Source organism: Helianthus annuus, chromosome 17 (assembly GCF_002127325.2).
Source record: "Helianthus annuus cultivar XRQ/B chromosome 17, HanXRQr2.0-SUNRISE, whole genome shotgun sequence".
Taxonomy (NCBI): Eukaryota; Viridiplantae; Streptophyta; class Magnoliopsida; order Asterales; family Asteraceae; genus Helianthus; species Helianthus annuus.
Genome location: NC_035449.2, coordinates 189,712,390 through 189,731,874, shown reverse-complemented (window position 1 = coordinate 189,731,874; position 19,485 = coordinate 189,712,390). Strand labels below are relative to the sequence as shown.

The 19,485-nt window shown below is 39.3% G+C and overlaps 2 protein-coding genes across 8 annotated transcripts; both read left to right on the top strand.

The window, feature by feature from the left end:
• The first annotated feature begins 588 nt into the window (after positions 1 to 588).
• LOC118488973 (zinc finger CCCH domain-containing protein 48-like) lies at positions 589 to 4,651 on the top strand. Of its 5 annotated transcripts, XM_035986443.1 has the most exons (10): positions 589 to 1,261; positions 1,325 to 1,355; positions 1,401 to 1,532; positions 1,633 to 1,728; positions 1,813 to 1,902; positions 1,989 to 2,090; positions 2,718 to 2,864; positions 2,959 to 3,138; positions 3,702 to 3,799; positions 4,379 to 4,651. In XM_035986443.1, exons 1-10 carry the CDS (start codon positions 879 to 881, stop codon positions 4,521 to 4,523), a joined length of 1,404 nt encoding a protein of 467 aa, XP_035842336.1. In that variant the 5' UTR covers positions 589 to 878; the 3' UTR covers positions 4,524 to 4,651. The 5 variants fall into 5 exon arrangements, with proteins under 5 accessions (XP_035842336.1, XP_035842335.1, XP_035842334.1 ...); XM_035986442.1 differs by having other exon boundaries at positions 1,325 to 1,532; XM_035986441.1 differs by having other exon boundaries at positions 589 to 1,355.
• A 1,670-nt stretch (positions 4,652 to 6,321) lies between these two features.
• On the top strand, positions 6,322 to 10,758 carry LOC118488972 (TATA-binding protein-associated factor 2N-like). Of its 3 annotated transcripts, none has more exons than XR_004885477.1 (3): positions 6,322 to 6,469; positions 7,970 to 10,000; positions 10,229 to 10,758. XR_004885477.1 is itself a non-coding variant. In XM_035986439.1 (2 exons), the coding sequence occupies exon 2, from the start codon at positions 8,020 to 8,022 to the stop codon at positions 9,904 to 9,906; it is 1,887 nt and encodes a 628-aa protein (XP_035842332.1). In that variant the 5' UTR covers positions 6,322 to 6,469; positions 7,970 to 8,019; the 3' UTR covers positions 9,907 to 10,196. The 3 variants fall into 3 exon arrangements, 1 of the variants encoding a protein (XP_035842332.1); XR_004885478.1 differs by lacking the exon at positions 6,322 to 6,469 and adding an exon at positions 7,659 to 7,706; XM_035986439.1 differs by lacking the exon at positions 10,229 to 10,758 and having other exon boundaries at positions 7,970 to 10,196.
• Positions 10,759 to 19,485: the final 8,727 nt, after the last annotated feature.

The following is a 19,485-nucleotide window of genomic DNA, read 5'->3' as shown; positions in this document are numbered from 1 at the left end:
TTATCGTTTTCGGCCATGTAAAACATGTATTGATTTCTATACGAAGTGTATGTATCTTTTTGGTACAGTAACGAACCGAACCGAACCGATTTCGATCAATGCACGCTGTAACATACCATCATAACGCGTGGGCAAATAACTTGAAATGTTAAAAAATAAATAAACATACATACGGAATTTTTTGTTAAACTTAACACTAAAAAAGAAAACTAAATAATCTAATAAAATATTACTAATAAAAAATAAAAATACTTAAAACTTATCGATCACTATTTATTATTAAAAATAGCACATAAATATTAAAAAAATATTATTTACTGTTCATCACAAGTTTAGTTTAATAATTAATATTAATATTAATATTAATATTAATAATAATAATAATAATAAAATAATAATTAATAATTAATAATTAATAATAATAATTAATTAATAATTTCATTTAATAATATATATATAATAATAATAATAATAATAATAAAACTTTTTCGATAAAATAATAAATATTTTTTAAAATATCGTAAAAAATATAAAAACTTGGGCTCCAAGGAAACATATGCTTATATAACGTAAACCCAAACTTATTCCTTGAACATCCTAAACAAACCCTAATCTCAAATTTGACGAAGATTACCTGACGCGATCGATCATTCAACAGGTGACGGTTATTGCTTAATCTTCTTCTGGTTTCGTACGTATATCAATCAATCTATCTCTATGTATCTCAATCAATCCATCGGTGTTATGTTGCTATTCTTCCCACTCCCACGGATTATGGGATCATCTGATTATTACGATTCAAGATGGTGGCCGCATAGATAGTTTTAGGGTTTCGAATTTTGCTTTTCTTGTGTCGATACATCGTTACGGTCCGTATAATGGTCCGGTTGTTAGGAACGTATGGATTGTTTCTGCACTTTTGGGCCTCGAATAATGGTTATCTTCTTCTTCTTCTCCGAATGATTACTAATCACCGGCGTTTGTTTTATTATTTATTTAGTATGGCAGTAACAGCAGCTAGACGATTATCCACGAAGCCAAACACCCCGGTTTTCAAGAGAACAAACCAACAAAATAATAATATTGCAACAAGATATCATCATCCCAACTCTGCTGCTGTCTGCAAGTATTGGTTGCAAGGAAGATGCACTAGAAATCCCTGCAGATTTTTGCACCCGAATCAACATGATTATGTTTGGAAAAACCCCAACAGTTCGCCACCTAAGCGCAAAGTTATAAACAACAAAGAGAACTGTGACTTCAATCGGACAGAACAAAAGGCGATCGCAAGTAAAAACATAAACCACAAAGAGAACTGTGACTACAATCGGACTGCCCCGAAGACAGAACAAAAGGCGATCTGTGACTACGATCGGACTGGCCCGAAGACAGAACAAAAGGCGATCGCAAGTAAAAACGACACGACGGAAGAAAATGGTGTCAAAGTTGAAAGTGTTAAGTGCCACAATTTGCATTCATGGTTCGGCGATAAGGGGCTCTCGGTGCTTGCCCGGTTAGAAGGCCACTCGAAGGTGTTTCTTCGTTATTATGAACCCGCTTATGGTTTTTGGAAATTACCCATCTTTGGTTATCGAGTTATTGAGTTATCGATTGGATTTTTGTCGTGTTTAGGATGTAACTGGGATTGTCTTCCCATCTGGATCCAGTAATCTTTACTGCGGTAGCAAGGACAAATCTCTTCGAGTTTGGGATTGTAATAGTGGACAGGTCGGTTTCATTTGCTTCGAAAACATGAGTTTTATACTCGTATGACTTATGGTGATGCTTATGCTGTCGTGTTTGTGTTTCCAGTGTGTGGATGTAATCAACTTTGACGAAGAGTGTGGGACTTTGGTTGAAGAAGGTCCATGGATCTTTGCCGGGCTTCGTGATATGATCAAGGTAGATCTTTGTATACTCATTTGTTTAGCGTATGTAACACGCTCGTTTAACCATATAATTACTAATTGGGATCTTGGTTCTGGTAGGCTTGGAATCGTGAAACGCAAAATGCTGTAGTCATTCGAGCAAGCGGGGGAATGGTTAACGCAATTACTATGTTTGAAGACGTTCTTTTCGCTGGGACGGAGGTGAAATACGAAATATGCTCTTGGTGCTCTTATGGTTGCCTGTTTATTTATTAATGTGTCGATCGGGTTATGTTACATCTCAAATGGGTTAAACAGTTAAACGAGTACGATTAAAACGGATTTTTTTAGTACAAAACATTAGAAGACTATTGCTTAACTAATACAAGTGTTTTCTTATGTTTAACAAAGTAATTGTAAAAATTTTTAACCCTTATTTGGACAAGAAGGTTTACGGGTCAATCTAACATGGCCCGACCCATAGTTATTAATAGCGAGCATAGCGCCCGCTATAGCGAATAGCGTAGCGTAGCGCTCATGTGTCGCTATATGGCTGGTAGCGACAAATAGCGGTAAATAGCGAGATTTTTATAAAAGTTTTAGCTTTTTTATATTTTTTTGGGTAAAATATATATACAATTTTTTTCTGAAAATTTCATCTAGTGTATCGCTAAACATGAAATAGCGCCCGCTATTTGATCGCTATCGCTACGTAGCGTATAGGTAGCTTGTCGCTATCGTCCGCTATTCGCCATTGACAACTATGGCCCGACCCCGACACGTATCCCATGAGGCGATAAAATTAAAGTTATTTTTCCATTAGAATTTAAACTTTATATTTTGGTGCAGGATGGAACCGTTTTATCATGGAAATCTACTTCTAAAAGCAGTTTTTCCGACGAATCAACATCTTTGAAGGGCCACACAGGATCTGTACTTTCACTCATCATAGGAGCTAAAAAGCTCTTTTCGGGTTCCGCTGACTGCACTATCCGAGTACGTTACAGTAATCATTTGAGTAGATATTTCGATTGTATAGGTGAAAATCGTATCAACCTTTTTACTGATAGTGGTTCCTTTTTCGTTGAAGGTATGGGATGTCGAGTCCCTAGAGTGCAAACACGTTCTAAATGGACATAGTGGCGATGTGACAAGTGTTATATGCTGGGATCAGTATTTGTTTTCTGGTTCGTTGGATAAAACAATCAAGGTTTGGGGTGCCACTGCAAGCGGCAACATTGAGGAAGTTTATCGACATGACGCTGATGATGTACGCATGGTTTTTTTTTTTTTTTTTTTTTTTTTTTTTTGAGTTAATTACTGTTTTCGTCCCTGAGGTTTGTCAAAAATAACGGTTTCAGTCCATTAGTTTAAAAATTGCGATTTCAGTCCATTAGTTTCATTTTCGTAACCATTTCAGTCCACTTTTCAAACGGCGTTTGTTTTATGCAGTTAATGGAAGCACGTGCTTGTCACGTGATGGGCAATTTGGTCATTTCCATTCCAATTCTCACAAACCCAGTTGTATTAAACACCACCTACCCCTTATTCATCCAAACCCTGACCCCCAATTCATCTCTAAATTGCCCATCACGTGAGAAGCACGTGCTTCCATTAACTGCATAAAACAAACGCCGTTTGAAAAGTGGACTGAAATGGTTACGAAAATGAAACTAATGGACTGAAATCACAATTTTTAAACTAATGGACTGAAACCGTTATTTTTGACAAACCTCAGGGACGAAAACAGTAATTAACTCTTTTTTTTTTTTTAGATGATATGAGATTATGACACATACATGATATGATGGATATACTTCTTGATTGTTGCAGGGTGTTCTTGCATTTTGTGGGATGCATGATTCAGAAGAAAAGCCAATATTGCTATGTTCATGCAAAGACGATGGTGTTTGCATATACGATTTGCCATCGTAAGTGTCGCGCCTGCATAGCTAGATTTATATGGTTGTTGGTTCCGAACTAAGTAGCACTGGAACGGGTACGGAATCGGGGTACGGGGACGATACGGGAACGAGGAACAACAAAACTCAAAATTCAAGATACGGGTACGGCAATAAAAAATATAAAAAAATAAAAATATATTAAACAAATTCCAAAAATACTACATCTTCCAAAGGTAATTAATTATCAATAATCAAATCATTTTCAAATTCCGGTTCATCTAGTGAGAGATCGGCAATCAGTAGAGAATTAGAGATAACGAGACTTGAGAGTTTAGAGATTAGAGAAGCCGAATATGATAGGTCTATTTATTTAATGGTCGGTTGTGGAATTTGAAAGGGTTAAAACCCTAAAATTAAATGGAAACGGGCTGGATCCTTCTACCAAATACGTCCCCGACATTGGAAACGTTTAGAAAACGTCCCCGACAAGTACCCATGGTGTTTCCGTCCCCGACAAGTACCCGATACGGGTACAGCCACATAAATGGAGTCCCCGTGCTACATAGGTTCCGAAATTAAATTTGTTTTTGGTGTTTTTTTTTATAGGTTTGGTGTAAGGGGTAGAATATATTCGAGACACGATGTCAAAGCGATCCAAGTTGGTTCCGAGGGCCTACTCTTTACAGGCGACGCAGCAGGATTAGTCTCGGTATGGAAACCGAATGGAGAATCGGTTAGCAAATCGCAATGATGGCAAATGAGAACGAGTTTTAAATAAGTTACGAATTTTTGATATTACGCGAAACATGTACACTCCCCTTTGAGGAAGTAAATTGTTGATTGACAATTTGTTGAATGAATGCAATTTAGATTTGAGTATATGTGCCCAATACACAACTTATAACGTTACTGGTGACATATGATAACTAATCTGTTTTCAAATATAGTTAATACATAAAAAACAAGTGATGGGTTAACTTTTAGATTTTATACTTTGATAAAAAAACAAGTGATGAATTAACTTTTAGATTTTATACATTTGGTTTTGAATATAATTAGTTGTGCAAACTAAATAGAAGTAGAGTTGTATAAAAAGTTATAAAAATTAAGTAGTATTTGGTTTAGTAAATAAAAAGTCGTTTGTTATTATCCAACATATACATGTGATCTAAGACCATGTGTAGTGGTACACATGAATAATGCTCCTACCCATGGGCGTTGTGCGCTATGTGACAATACAGTCAGCAATAAGGTATTATCGGATGTTTTTCTAAAATGGGTTTAGTGGGGATGTGCACTACAATTTTTTATTAAAAATCGCTAGTTTTTGTACATATAAAAAACTTATTTTCAAAAAAAAAAAATATTTTTTGTAGTGCACGTGTGTAACACACATACACATGTGTACTATTACACATGTGCTACACATATGCACTACAATTTTTTTTATTATTTTTTTTGTGAAAAAAAAGTTTTGTTTATATATCTAAAATAACGAAAATTGGTATGCAAAAAAAAAAAAAAAGATTTGTATGTTTTTAAGGTTTTTTTAGTTAGTTTTCGAGTTTTCGCAATAACTAGTGGTCTTCATTTAAACTTTAGCAATGGTTAAACGATCTCTATTATTTTCATTGTTAAATTTACCGAAAATGGCATTCAATGGTTTTTATTTATGTTTTTGTATTAAATTCTTCAACCTTTAGGATTCTCACTTAGAGCATTCACATACATTCCATCATTTTTTTCACCCTAAATTACACTAAAATACACTACATTTTCTCTCTCCTTTTCAATTAAATAATATATTTTTATATCTTTATCATTATCTTTTCTCTCTCCTTCACTCACAATCTCTTTCAAAATATATTAAAAAATTATAGGGGATGAACAGTGTCTTTTCAAATATACAGATGAACATTAACATTTTCTCTCTCCTCCACTCACAACCACTTTTTATACTCTTCATATTATAAAAACCTCACTCACACAATTTAGTGGAATGGATGTGAATGCTCTTACACCCTCCCAGCTTTCTAGAAACTTTGTAAAATATTATTTTGACTCCCTTAAGTTTTACGTGCTTAATTTATGTATGTGGTTCAAATATAATACGTTTCCGTGCATATTTGTATGTACGCTTTTTGTTGATCTATGCATTGTTCGAAAACGAGTCAGTTGAAATATAATATAATTTTACTACACGGTATAAATTCGAGTTACTTTACGTTTTGACTACGCCGCCACATGTGGCACCATTCTGTAAGGTAAAAAACACTATTTTCTTACGTGCTTAATCTCAAGCACGTTTAGTTATAAATCAAAATTGGTTTACGTGTTGACATAAATTTTCTTGGTAACGAGCCATGTTAAATATAACACATTTCCATCCTTATTTTCATCTGCATTTTCAGTTAGTCTACGTTTTGACTTAATTTTTGTTTGAAAGCGAACCAAGTCTAACATTTGACGGTATAAGTTAAAGTTATTTTAGCTTTCGACGTTACCGCAACACGCGAGTCAAAATGCTAACTTGTTAAATTGGGTAGAAAACAAAAGGTGCAAAAGAAAATAAGAAATTAGGTATACGGTTTTTCCATATTAAAGAAGAAGCTGTAGAAAGATAAGATCCTGAATTTCCTTTCAACAACACCCACTGTAATCTACACACACACATATAGATACAGATTTCCGATAACGGTATGCATCGTTTCATCCTTTTTATCGCCATTTTTGTTGCTAATTTTCTCCATTTCCTGTCGGTTTTGCATCGATCGAGCTTCGATCCGGTTGTTGTTTTGTTCTATACACTTTTTACTTGTTGATCGTTAGAAATTCATATGTTTTGTATGTGTTTTTACTTGTAAATTGAGGAGATTAGGTTTATTTTTTATATTATTTGTAATTAGGTTAGATGAACTGAGGAAATTGTGATAATAGAGTCTAATTTTGTATCTCATGATCTTAGATCTATTTGTTCATGATGAAATTTATGTTAGGTTTTGCATCTTCTGTTTCAGAGAGATTAGGTAAAACAGATAAACGAATTGTTAATTTATGCTTCGATTGTTGTTGATTTGCATATGTTGAATCACATACAAAGTCAAGCTTGAGAGTTTAAAACAGATCTATTTTGATCATATTTTTGTTTCTGTAGGAGATATTTAGTTTGATTTTCTATTTTTGATTTTATTTGTAATTACTAATTAGGTTAGATAGAACTAAGGAAATCGTGATCAGATAGGCCAGTTTTGTACCTTAGATCTATTTGTTTGTGATGAAGAATTTGTGTTAGGTTTTGATTCGAGAGACAAGTTTTCGCACCTTTTGTTAGTCGGTTTCGTTAGGCCTCTGTTTCAGAGAGAGAAGGTAAAATAGATAAACGAATCGTTGAACTTTTTCATTTGCATATGATGAGTCACATAGAAAATCAAGCTTGAGAGTTTAAGAGAGTTTTATCTATTTTAATTTGAAGCATAATTAATAACTTGGCTCTTTGATTTATGAAATTTAGTCCGTGTGGCATTGACTGTATTCTAACCTGTTGCCTGTGGATCATGGGGTAAGCTTGGTGAATTTTTGTAGATTATTATGAAACCGAGAGATTAAAACTCACAATTAATTGACTTGAAAGTTAGGCTAAGAGGAAGGGGACAGAGAAGCAAAACAACGAATACATATTACTCGATATTTTGGGCTTTGTGAACATAACTTGTTTATCGTGTATATTTGATTAAGCGATGATTAGCCATTAGCTATAACATCTCGTTTTCTGTCTGTTGGGTTTTAAACTATTATATATCTGTTTATAAGAAATAAAGAAATGATTGAGGGAAGGTAATGAATCACAAAATTGAAATGCATTTGTAGGGAATTAAAGCATAGGAACCGATTGACCTTTGGCCCAATGTTACCGACGAATCGCTACAAGTTTTAGGTTGTGAGTTTGAATCTCTTTTCAGACATCAATTATCAGTTTGCTAACCGTTTGATATATAATTAAGAAAGGGCTTTTAGATTTGAATAATACCACCTTAATATATAAAAAGAATGTATAGGATAGTGATAATATAAATATGTTACCACCTTTACTTTAAAGAAGATATTTCGGTCTTGTTTGGGCTATCATCATTTTGGTATTTGATTTATGTGTATCAGGATAAATTCTTAAAATCTTTTTTTTTCTATTATATCATGCAGGTTAAGGTAATCTGGTGTTGACTCGTCGATTTAGACGGGGTGTTGACTAGATGGCTGAAGAACAGTTAGATTATGGAGATGAGGAATTTGGTGGGTCCCAAAAGACACGATATCATGGTGATGGAGCAATTCCTGCACTTGCAGATGATGAAATTGGTGGTGAAGATGATGAATATGATGATTTGTACAATGACGTTAATGTTGGTGAAAATTTCCTACAAATGCAACGGGCTGAGTCACTACCATCCGTTAACGTTGGTAACGGAAAGTTCCATGATCAAAAACCGAATTTCCCGGAAGCCCAGCCCGAAGCCCGACCCGATTCTATGGTGCCACAAGACAAAAACATACCCGGTGTTGCAGCTGAAACTGGTTATCCAACTACTGGCTTGAATAAAGAAGGGTTGACTGTTGACCTTTCGCAAAAAAGAATGGTTCCTGAAGCGAGTAACGATGTGGGGTTTCACGTAACCCAAAAACCAAGTGAGCCCATACCCATCGGAAACGAGCAAGCGCCTATGATAAATTCTAATCCAGGTAACGGTCCAGGTGGCGTTCCTCCAATGCCAGGTCAGCAGGTGGGTGCAAATCAAGTTCGAACACCGGCGGAAAATGGTGCCACGACTCTTTTTGTCGGAGAGTTACACTGGTGGACGACAGATGCCGAGCTAGAAAACGTTTTATCTCATTATGGAAGGGTGAAAGAAATAAAGTTTTTTGATGAACGGGCTAGTGGAAAGTCAAAGGGTTATTGTCAAGTTGACTTTTATGATTCGGTTTCTGCTGCTGCTTGTAAAGACGGGATGAATGGTTACGTTTTCAATGGTCGGCCTTGTGTGGTGGCTTTTGCTTCCCCACAAACTATAAGGCAAATGGGTGCTTCTTACGGTAATAAAAATCAAGGACCGGTTCAGTCTCAGGCAGACGCACCGGGGCGGAGACCGGTGAATGATGTGGCGGGAAGAGGCGGTGGGAATAATTTTTCCGGCGGAGATGCAGGGCGGAATTACGGGCGGGGTAATTGGGGCCGAGGTGGAGGAGGAGGACAAGGGGTTATGAATCGTGGCGGCGGGAATATGAGAGGAAGAGGCGGGATGGGGCCGAAGAATGTGAACACCCCCGGGTTTGGAACCGGCGGCGGTTATGGCGGCCCGGCTTTCGGTGGTCCCCCGGGTGGGTTCATGCCGCCTCAGGGGATGATGGGTGGCGGTGGGTTTGATCCGACATATATGGGTCGCGGGGCGTACGGTGGTTTTCCGGGAACCGGTTTTCCCGGTATGATGCCGCAGTTTCCCGGGGTTAATGCCATGGGTTTACCTGGGGTGGCGCCACATGTGAACCCGGCTTTTTTTAACCGAGGGATGGGCGGCGGTGGTGGTGGGGGGATGGGGATGATGGGGGGCGGTGGCGGCGGCATGGAGGGACCACAAGCAGGAATGTGGGGTGACACTGGTATGGGATGGGGTGGGGAAGACCACGGTCAAAGTCAAGGTCAAGGTCAAAGAACTCGAGAGTCAAGTTACGGTGGTGAAGACGGTGGTTCAGAACATGGGTATGGTGGTGGTGGTGGTGGTGAGGGTAGCCATGAAAAAGTGACCACCACCCGCTCAAACCGAGAAAAAGATCGTGAATGGTCGGAAAATTCCGAAAAAAGGCACCGTGGTGAGCGGGACCGGGACCCGAAGGAACACCGTGATAGGTATGATAAAGATTACAAATACAAAGAAGAAAAGGACAGTTACCGGGACCGAGACCATCACCGTCAAAAGGACCGCAACGCTGGTTACGATGATGATTGGGACCGTGGTGCTCAGGGTTCGACACGGTCCAGGAGCCGGTCCCGAGCTATGCCAGAAGACGACCGTCACCATCGCCGATCCCGGTCCAGGTCCCGAGATGCGGATTACGGTAAACGGAGGCGCATGCGGTCAGATTAACCGGTGGTCAACCAGTTCGTTTGACCAATTCTTCAACTTGTTGCTGTTTGTCATTAAACCAGTATATGCAAAAATCAGCTTTGGGATTTTAAAAGTAAGTTCTACACATTTGGATGCAAGGCGTAGATTATATTATTATATAACTCTACAGACTTCGGTTCTCTAATTATTGTGGTAAAACTGACTTAAACCATGATACATTTATAGTCATTTGTGTGTGTGTGTGTGTGTGTGTGAATTCAGTTATGTTGGTTACTAATAGTCCTCACACTACCTTTATTTAAAAGTAACATGTGGTGCTTTTGTCGTTAACCGTATTCAGGGAACAGTTAATGACCTGGACGAAGCTGACTTGATTCATTGGATTCTATAAGTTAAATTTTCCGTCAACTGCTGGTCTGCACCAGAATTAGTTTATTTTTTATTTTTCGTGTGTATCATATGTTGCGTTGTAACATCATCCCCACTGTGTCATGCAGTCATTAGTATCTGATTTGTTGTATCGGGAATCTGTTTATGTTTTCTTAGATTCTAGTATCGGGTATATGCAACCCATTTTATAGTTGTAATATGCAGAGCATGTAGGCCCGTGTTTTGTCGGTAAGCCCCAAAATGGGGATGTAATGTGTAGATCGTGTTAGTTTAGGCTTTCTTGTTGTTTCGGTTGCTGCTGTGTTTTAGAAGGGCTGCAAACGGAAAAGTTTTCTGCATGCTTGTATGCTGTTGTTTTCTAGCTGTACATTGTAACATAGTATAGTCTTAACAGGACAGACATTTTTGTACTAAACCTTTTGTACAGACAGGGTTAGATTTTCTCAGAATGTATCCTAATCCTATGTGGTTTCAATGTTTCATACTGAATCTCATATTATAGATTTTGAACTTGATCAACCTTGGCTTTGATATATTGCTTTGATTATGGTGTGTTTTGGTGTATTAACTGTGGATGAGAGCTGAACTCCAAAGTTAAGGGTGCGTGCTTGAGAGGGATCAGGATGGGTAACGTTTTGGAAGTCTTCACTAAGACAACCAAAACAAACCTATGAGTTCATTGTGGGTAAAACAAACGTTATTGGTTGGTGTGAGAGGTCAGATGTTACAGTGAGATTTACGGGGCATTATTGCATTGTAGTTTTCGGTAGGTAATAGTTGTCGTTAGTTTAAGGTGTCAACTCTAGCACTCGCTTTTTGTCGTTTGTCAGGTATAGTAATTGGTATGTGATGGCTATGTGCTTCGTTGTGGTTTTTCTTGCTATATGTGGCAAGTCTATGTGCTTCATTGTGGTTTTTCTTGCTATACGTGGCAAGTATGTCGTTGATATCACTCGGGTTTTGCTGTTCATGGTGTTTTGATACATAATAAACTACTGTATGAACCTTCTGGGGTAGCCCAGTTGGCCAGCCTCACCCAACCTCTTCTTGAGGTCACTGGTTCGATTCCCGGCAATGCCCTAATGGGGTGTTGGGGCTCTTCACCGTGGGTAATCACGCCAGGCAGCTATGGGGCTAAGCTAGCTTGCGGAGTTGCAATACTCCGGCGGATGGGAGGTCCGTGCAACTACCCCCCCCCCCCCCCCCCTAATAAACTACTGTATGATCGATTGGATTGCTTGTCAAAATTGTTCATGAGACTATTTACTAGTGAAGTACTTTTAAATTTTTCTTTGCACAAGTATGTATTAGGTAAAAGCCTTAAGGAGTGTTAGAGATTGTTTATCTAAAGTCTAAACTGGTTTTTGGTTATCTTGATATTAGGAAAGATAATTAAATGTTAAACATATTTGTTTATTATAATAGTCAACTTGTAATTCTAAACCCAGATAAAATAGTTGCATTCAAGTGGGTGATTTAAAACAGTGTGTACTCATCATAAGATAACTAAACCAGTATATCCCCTCTTAAGCCTCCTAGATACCATATATACTTGTTCATCGTACAATGTTCTTCAAAATCTTTTGATATGTTATGTGTTCATGTGTTATCATTCCTGCTTGTTTCTTTTTTTAAGCACCCAACGAAATAAAAGCCCGCTACCCGGGTCAACTCAATGGTAAAAGCGACCCTATAAGCCTACGATCGCAGACAGTGTTAGGTAGACCAAACTTACCATCTCCAATTCGAGGGAAAACCCTCTACCCAAAGGCCTACTGCGGTAAGATAAAACACGATGAGGCTTGGATCCGAACTTGAGACCTATGGGTTATGGCCTCAAACCTAGATTTCCACTTCCCTTCTAATGCCAGTTAAGCTATAGCTCATTCGCTGTATGCTTGTTTCTTGAACGTTAAATGTGCATAGTGGAGCTACTATGTTAAATGTGCATTGTGGAGCTACTATAGAAGTGTGCTTAGAATTAGGATATGATCATTGTATCAACATTTCTGATCCATTCATCATTGTCTCTTTTGATTTGTACTAAGATGGAGAAAAATGTGGATATTACCTTGACAGTTGACACAAAGGTTATATGCTTCAATCAGCATACTCGAGAACATTATGACTTTTTCCTTGCGTTATATTTTGGTAAAGTTAAAAAACTTATAATTGTACAAGAACTCTCAAGTTTGAATTGACGTTTTTTTGAAGGATAGCATTGTTGAAGTATAAACTGACATATAGAGACGTACTTTCTGTTAGTTGATAACTCATAGGAAACAATATTGTTTTGGCTTTTCAAAAGTGTCTATACATTGGGGCTGTATACAAGCCGAGTCAGCTCGAGCTCGGCTCGGGCTCGAATTTTTAATCGAGCTGAAATAAGGCTCCAGCTAGACTTACTTAAAATTCGAGCAAGATTGGCTCGGCTCGATCTAGCTCGAACTTACAAAGGACTGCAAAATTTTACTAATCAAAAAGCCCTCAAAGATGAAACTCTTCATAGACTAAGGGCCATAATTAGGGGACCCGGGGTGGGGAACTATTTCCCCGTGATATTTGTTTTGCACGCGTGATATAATCCAACAAAACACCGCCACCAACAAACTTAACGCGTGATAAATAATTTCCGTGATAAACTTAACGCGTGATAAATGGAAGGATGTGAGGGGGTGTGAGGGTTTATTGTTGGGTGTTGTGAGTGATGGACATTTCCACTAAAAAAAATTGTGACTGATGGAATAATGATTGATGACATGGCGGAAATTGATTGGATGTTGTGAGTGATAAATGGATGGTGAGTAATAACCACCCCTACCCTCCTTATAGTATAATTAACTAAATGGCTAAATATGCAAGTATGAATAATTAATTCACTTTGTACATTGTCTTTACCTTCTTTGGTAAATTACACTTTTCGTCCTTTATGTTTGTATCGAATTGCAATGGATAACCTTTAACTTCAATAATTACAATCACAGTCCTTTATTTGGAAAACCCATTACATATTTCGTCTTTTAGCACTAACCAAGTTAAAATTTTAAGTTAATTATGGCATGTGCCTTGCACATGAAGGTATGTTAGTAATTTTACCTCTTATATTAACAATATATATATATATATAGAGAGAGAGAGAGAAAGAGAAAGTATATCGTACATTACGGCTTAACGTACTTCACGTACAACAACGTGCGTTATTTGTTCTATAACATGCGTGATTAATGTTTTCAGTATGCGCGATTATTGTGTTTCAACATGCGTGATTTTGGATTTTTGAATTATAACGTGCGTGATTTTAAAATGAACGTGCGTAATTACCTGTCGTACGTGATGTATGTTAAGCCGTAATGTACGTTAACCTTCCTCTCTCTCTCTCTCTCTATATATATATATATATATACACACACACACAAAACATAAACAGAAAGTTTCTCTTCTCATCCTCTATCTCTCTACCTAGCCCTTCTCACTTCTCTTTCACCTTCACAAGAAACATCATTACTGCAACTTTAAAGATCTGAACTCATCACATATAATCAGTTCTTGTCTTTTTTTATATACATCTCCACCGTATAATAGCACCACCACCACTTAACCGTAACCTACACACCACCACCAACCAACACTACCAACCCACCACCGCACTTGAACCCCTATTTCTTACCTACAAAAGCATATACACGAAAATGGCTTGAAAACATTACAAAAACAAAAACCCCTCTAAAACCCACCATGCACAAAAACAACTCACCGAAACTTCTCTTGGAAAATCATCATGCTCTGATTTTACATAAATCGTACTTAAAGGCCGATCCACACGAAAATGGAACATTGCAGGTCATAACAAGGTTGCCGGAATCCGGTCAGAACTTCATCGGAACCCTAGGTGGGTCGCCGGAGTTGCGACTGTCATGAAAGTCGCCGGAGGTGCAACTGTCACAGTTTCCACCATCATTGTGACCTCCCATCACTCATCGTTCTCTCTCAGCCCCTTTCTCTCTCTCTCTCTCTCTCTCTCTCTCTCTTAGCCTCTCTCTCTAACCAAAACCACTCATATGTCTCTCATCTCTCTCTAAAATTGTGTACCAAAGATGGTGGGTAATTGATGATGCACTCCCACCATCACCACCACACCATCCGACCACTCACAACCTACACCTGTGCATCATCGACTACCCACCACCATCTCTACACTGTGAGTGGTCGGATGGTGTGGTGATGGAAAACTGTGTACCAAAGATGGTGGGTAATCGATGATGCACTCCCACCATCACCACTGATGTGTGTAAAATGCAACATATAAAACACATCAATTAAGGCATAAAACTAACCCTTTTTAAGTACTAATGTTGGAAAAAGAGTGTTTTTGTCTTCCTTTTGTATTTTCAGGATGAAATGAGCTCAAAATCACAAAAGAAGCAAAAAGACCACTAATTCTACCATAAATACAAGAAAAGGAACAAAAGTAGACTGCCCGGACCCTCAACGGCACCTTCCAAAGCAAAAAGAAGGAAACAGAGTCTGAACACGCCCCGTGTCCAGCGAACACGGGGGCGTGCCCAGGAAGCAGCCGAAAAGACAAACCAGTAGAAGCTTCCATTGCCCACCACGGGGCCGTGTCCAGTGAGCACGGGGGCGTGGTGAAAGTACAGCAGGCGCATTAATTGTAATTCGCAATTACAATTAATGAAGAGAGAGAGTGTCAGGCGGGCACGGGGCCGTGTCCAGCGGACACGGGGCCGTGTCCAGCCTTCTGTTTAGCCTATAAATAGAGGAGCTTGGATTCATTCTCTCTCATCCCTTGGCACACCACCTCTCTCACACTTCATCCACCACCCACCACCACCATAACACCATCATCCACCACCATCATCCATTGTCCATCGTAGAGTGTGTGAGTCGTCTCGGGATCCAAGATTGATCGTAAGAGTTCTTGACAATCAAGGCCATGTTTGCCTAAGTCTCTTACATCACTTGGTGAAGACAAGTGTTTAGTATAATACTTTTTATTTTTAATCTTTTGCACTTTTTATTTGGTTTTGTATTAATGACTTTAATAACTAGTTACTTATGTTGAAGGTGATCTTTCCTTATCGTTTGTCCGTGGTGTCTTGGCGTTATTTTACTGTCTATATAAAATAAAAGATTTTCACCATTCATATCTCCACGGTCTATATGGAGGTATGTTGGCTACCTGGTCGGGGGTTAAGTGAACGGTTTGGTAAGGGTCTTGCCCTTGTTCAGCGTTTAGAGGTCCTGCTTGGGACCTGGGTCAAATTTAGTAGGATCTCCTTCAATGCCCATAGGTATTGGATGGCGGGGATCCAAACTCTTTGACCCCCTCATAAGTTAACTACTATTAATACTATAACCCGGCTATTTAGGACTGTATCCCTGCTGACTCAGACTACTTAGCCGAGGGTAACGTCGCCGCCAAAAGCGGGGCCTACCATAATTTGCATTAATAACTTAATTCATTATCTTTCAATAATCCGACCCTTTAGGATTGTATCCTTGCTGACTCAAACTACTGGGTTGAGGGTAACGTCGCCTTCAAAAGAGGGGCCTACTACAATAACTAAGATAATCTCTTAAACAAGTGCAAAAGTGCGAAAATAATCAAAGGTTATACTAATACACGTGTCGGATCCAAGTGATTCATCTTGTCTATCTGTTTTTATTTTATTTTTATTTTCAGCATTTAGTTAGTTTTTATTTTTCTTAGTTTAAAACATTTTTCTAACCTTTTTGATTTGATTAGACGTTGAGGATAAACCGGTATTAAAAGCTCTTGTGTCCTTGGACGACCTCGGTATCTTACCAACACTATAGTACGTCCACGATGGGTGCACTTGCCCATATGTGTGTTTAGTGTTAGTAAATATCGTGTTTTATAAATTTAAAACTTGGCTAAAAGTGTAAAAAGGGCTTAAATATATATCTAAAAACATATATACACTAACACGCATCAAGTTTTTGGCGCCGCTGCCGGGGACACAAGGATTTTAAGAAAGTTAGGAATCAACGGCCTAATCATATTTTTATTTTTTAATTTTTTAGGATTTTTTTTTAGATTTTTAGCTTCTGCAGAGCTCAACACGGGGCCGTGCTTGCTGAACACGCCCCGTGCTCAATCATTGGAACTGGCAATCCTGTTTTAAGTCAGACAGTAAGCTGAACACGGGGCCGTGTCCACTCAACACGCCCCCGTGCCCAAGATTCAGTTGCTGAAAACAGAACCGTTAGATCCCGGCGGTTGGTAATTTCTGATACAAACATGAGTGATAGTAATTCTTTTTACTTTCGGCACTCTTATGGTTTGTGGTGTCGAATATGTGGAGGCGAACATGAGGAATTAAAATGTTTCTTCCTCACTTATAGGCCCCACTATATAGACCCACCGATTCCTTGTAACCTTAAGAGGGGCGAAAGTAAAAATAAGCACTATTTCTCCCTCGAATGCGCCCAGCCAGATATTCTAGGAGAAATGCTCCTTGACGAGCTATTTTCACTAGAAGAACTACTTCTCAATTGGTCAAAAGAACTTAGGAAGGATTTTTTAGATCCATCCCAAGATGATGACCATGAGGAAATGTTGGAACCGCATTCCGACAACCTCGTTGCTCCCGAAAATACCTTCTTACCTAGACAAGACGCGGACGATAGTCGTCCCTGTGCCGATTGTGCCGTGAAGGACTCCCCATCGACTTCGTTCGGTGCATACATAGACCTGAGCGATTCGGCATACACCTTCTTTAACGAGAGCCCGGGAAAGGGTTGGACTTGTCCACCTAGAATGAAAATAGGAATTACCCTCACCGACAACCTCTTGCGTTCTCGCCTTAGTATAGGACAATTAAGGTATCTTAGGCACTTTTGTCACACCCCCAAAATCCACCTGCGGATAACGCCCGCTCCGAGGGCGTGACTGACCAGGATCCAGCCACCAATCATACTGAACAAGCATAAAAGTTTAACCATCACAATTGGTGTTTCAAAACAAACAAGTTAAGTTGCAAGCGGAAGCATAAGTTCAAAGTTATAACATAAGTTCCAAAAGTTTTCAAGTTTTAACATAACATGTAGCAATCCCTGTCCCACAACGATCCTCCTCCATGCAAGCTCCAGCTCAGTACCTATGGTCCTGCAAAGCATGTAGTAACGAGTCAACAACTAGTTGAGTGAGTTCACGGGTGGGCGTTCGTTTTAGTTGTTTTCGAAAACAGTTTACTTTATCTGGCATCCTGCCGTGGGGGTTACCCCATAGTTTTAAAAACGTGACCAGTTCATTCCCAGTTACTCCGGCACTCCGGCCGTGGGGGCTACCCCATGTACATCATCTGGCTCTCCAGCCGTGGGGGCTACCCCATGTGTATACTAGACTCGTTACCGTATCGATTGCTGACTGTAGTCATGTTTATGTGCCCTGAAAACATCAATGTCTATCATCATTGACGTGCCCCAGATCCATTAGTTCACGCCCGTCCTCTGCGGCACGGTGTGAGGCTTGTCAGACCTAAATAGCGCTATCTAACTAATGACCCGCTCGCCATTGGCCCGGCGATTAGTCGATACAAAAAGGAGGGACTTCGTGATAGAGTTTTAGTCTAGTACGTTTATCCGTCCATCCGGACGAGGAATCACATTCCTGAACCACTGACGTCCTACCCGAGGTAGACGAGGAACCCACGTTCCTTAACCCCGTTCCCAACCCAGGGAATCCCATGCTTTGTAAAGGGTGTGAACTCACCTTGGTTTGCTCGGCAGTCAAACACAGAAAGTCAATCAAGTCGCAAGTAGTCAATAACGTCCTAACACGGATATCACGTATAATCAGATTCGAACCAAGTAGTGTACAAATGTTCAACACGTTTGGCAAGCACGTTTAGCAGTAACAGTTAACAGTCAATAGAAGCACATACGGTTCACAAGTTCAGCCCAACTACTTAGGCCCAAACACGTAAAAGCAGTTAACACAGAAGCCCATCAGTCTGGCCCATTAACTAAGGCCCAAAAGTGTGGTCTCGAGTCGCAACCGGACTCGCAAGCATGGTCTCGAGTCATGCTGTGTGTTGATCATGGATGGTTGCGAGTCGCAACTGGTGTCGCAACCATGGTTTCGATTCATCATGCTGAGGTCTCGAGTCGCAACGGGACTCGTAACCTGTGGTTTCGGCTTGTCCTGTTATGGTTGCGAGTCGCAACCGCGTAGTCTCGAGTTGTAACGCTGTGGTTGCGAGTCGCAACGGGTGATTGCGAGTCGGTAAGCTGTCGTTGTCAAGTTCACGTGTTGATGCAGATATGGTCAGATTAATGGTACATTATAATCAGGCCCAAATCCGGAAATAACCAATAGAATTCCACTAACATATTTCCTAATCAGGTTATTAGTCAAAGATGGATCAAAATCACAAGGGTTTTCAATCTTCAACTATCATTCAAAGTGTTCTTCATACATTCAAACACATATTCAACAAGTTCATAACACATTAACCACTTATTCACCCAAAATCATGAACAACTATCAAGATACAATTTACTAGCATGCATCCTACTTGACAACCATATTTATTAGCCGATTTTTCTTAGTATAAATACCCAAACTTTTCGGATCAAACCCAAATGCAACCAATATCCTCATTCACCTTTTTGTCATACCATGAACCCATTTTCAACATCAAATATGTATAGTTCCACTCATAACAAGAAACATTCATGAACCGATTTCTTTTCAAAACATTATGTATAACTCATCTTAACATATTGTCACATAATCTCATCTTACAAACATAACATAAACACACTAACATTTAACAAAGCATTAAGAACACTAACCGGTTATGGGTTTCGAGGGTGTGTGAAAGGCTTCCAACCGGGTGTGTGTGTGAGCCGATCCAAGTCCAAAGATCCAAGAATGGTGGAGTGTGTTTGTGTTCTAGAGTTTAGGTGAGAGAGAGAAGTAGGAGAGTGTGTGTTGTAATGTTCAACAAAATGGTAACACTAACTAAGGTAGTGTATTTATAGTCAAAGTTCCAAGTGTGTGCACCCTATGGGTTTCGGCTAAGGGTTTACGGCCCAAAGGCCCAACCGGCCAAAGGTTCTCGGCCCAAGGCCCAAAACCGATTACTAGTCACTCGAGACCTCATGGTCTCGAGTCGGGTTCCTTGTTGTTTCGTGTCGGGTTCTCGGTTCACATATAACACA

Coding starts and splice junctions, on each gene's coding strand:
- LOC118488972 (XM_035986439.1), top strand. CDS start 8,020: ATGGCTGAAGAACAGTTAGATTATGGAGATGAGGAATTTGGTGGGTCC.
- LOC118488973 (XM_035986440.1), top strand. CDS start 879: ATGGTCCGGTTGTTAGGAACGTATGGATTGTTTCTGCACTTTTGGGCC. Junction 2,091..2,717: donor TTCTTTTCGCTGGGACGGAG/GTGAAATACGAA, acceptor ATTTTGGTGCAG/GATGGAACCGTTTTATCATG. Junction 2,865..2,958: donor CCGCTGACTGCACTATCCGA/GTACGTTACAGT, acceptor TTTTCGTTGAAG/GTATGGGATGTCGAGTCCCT.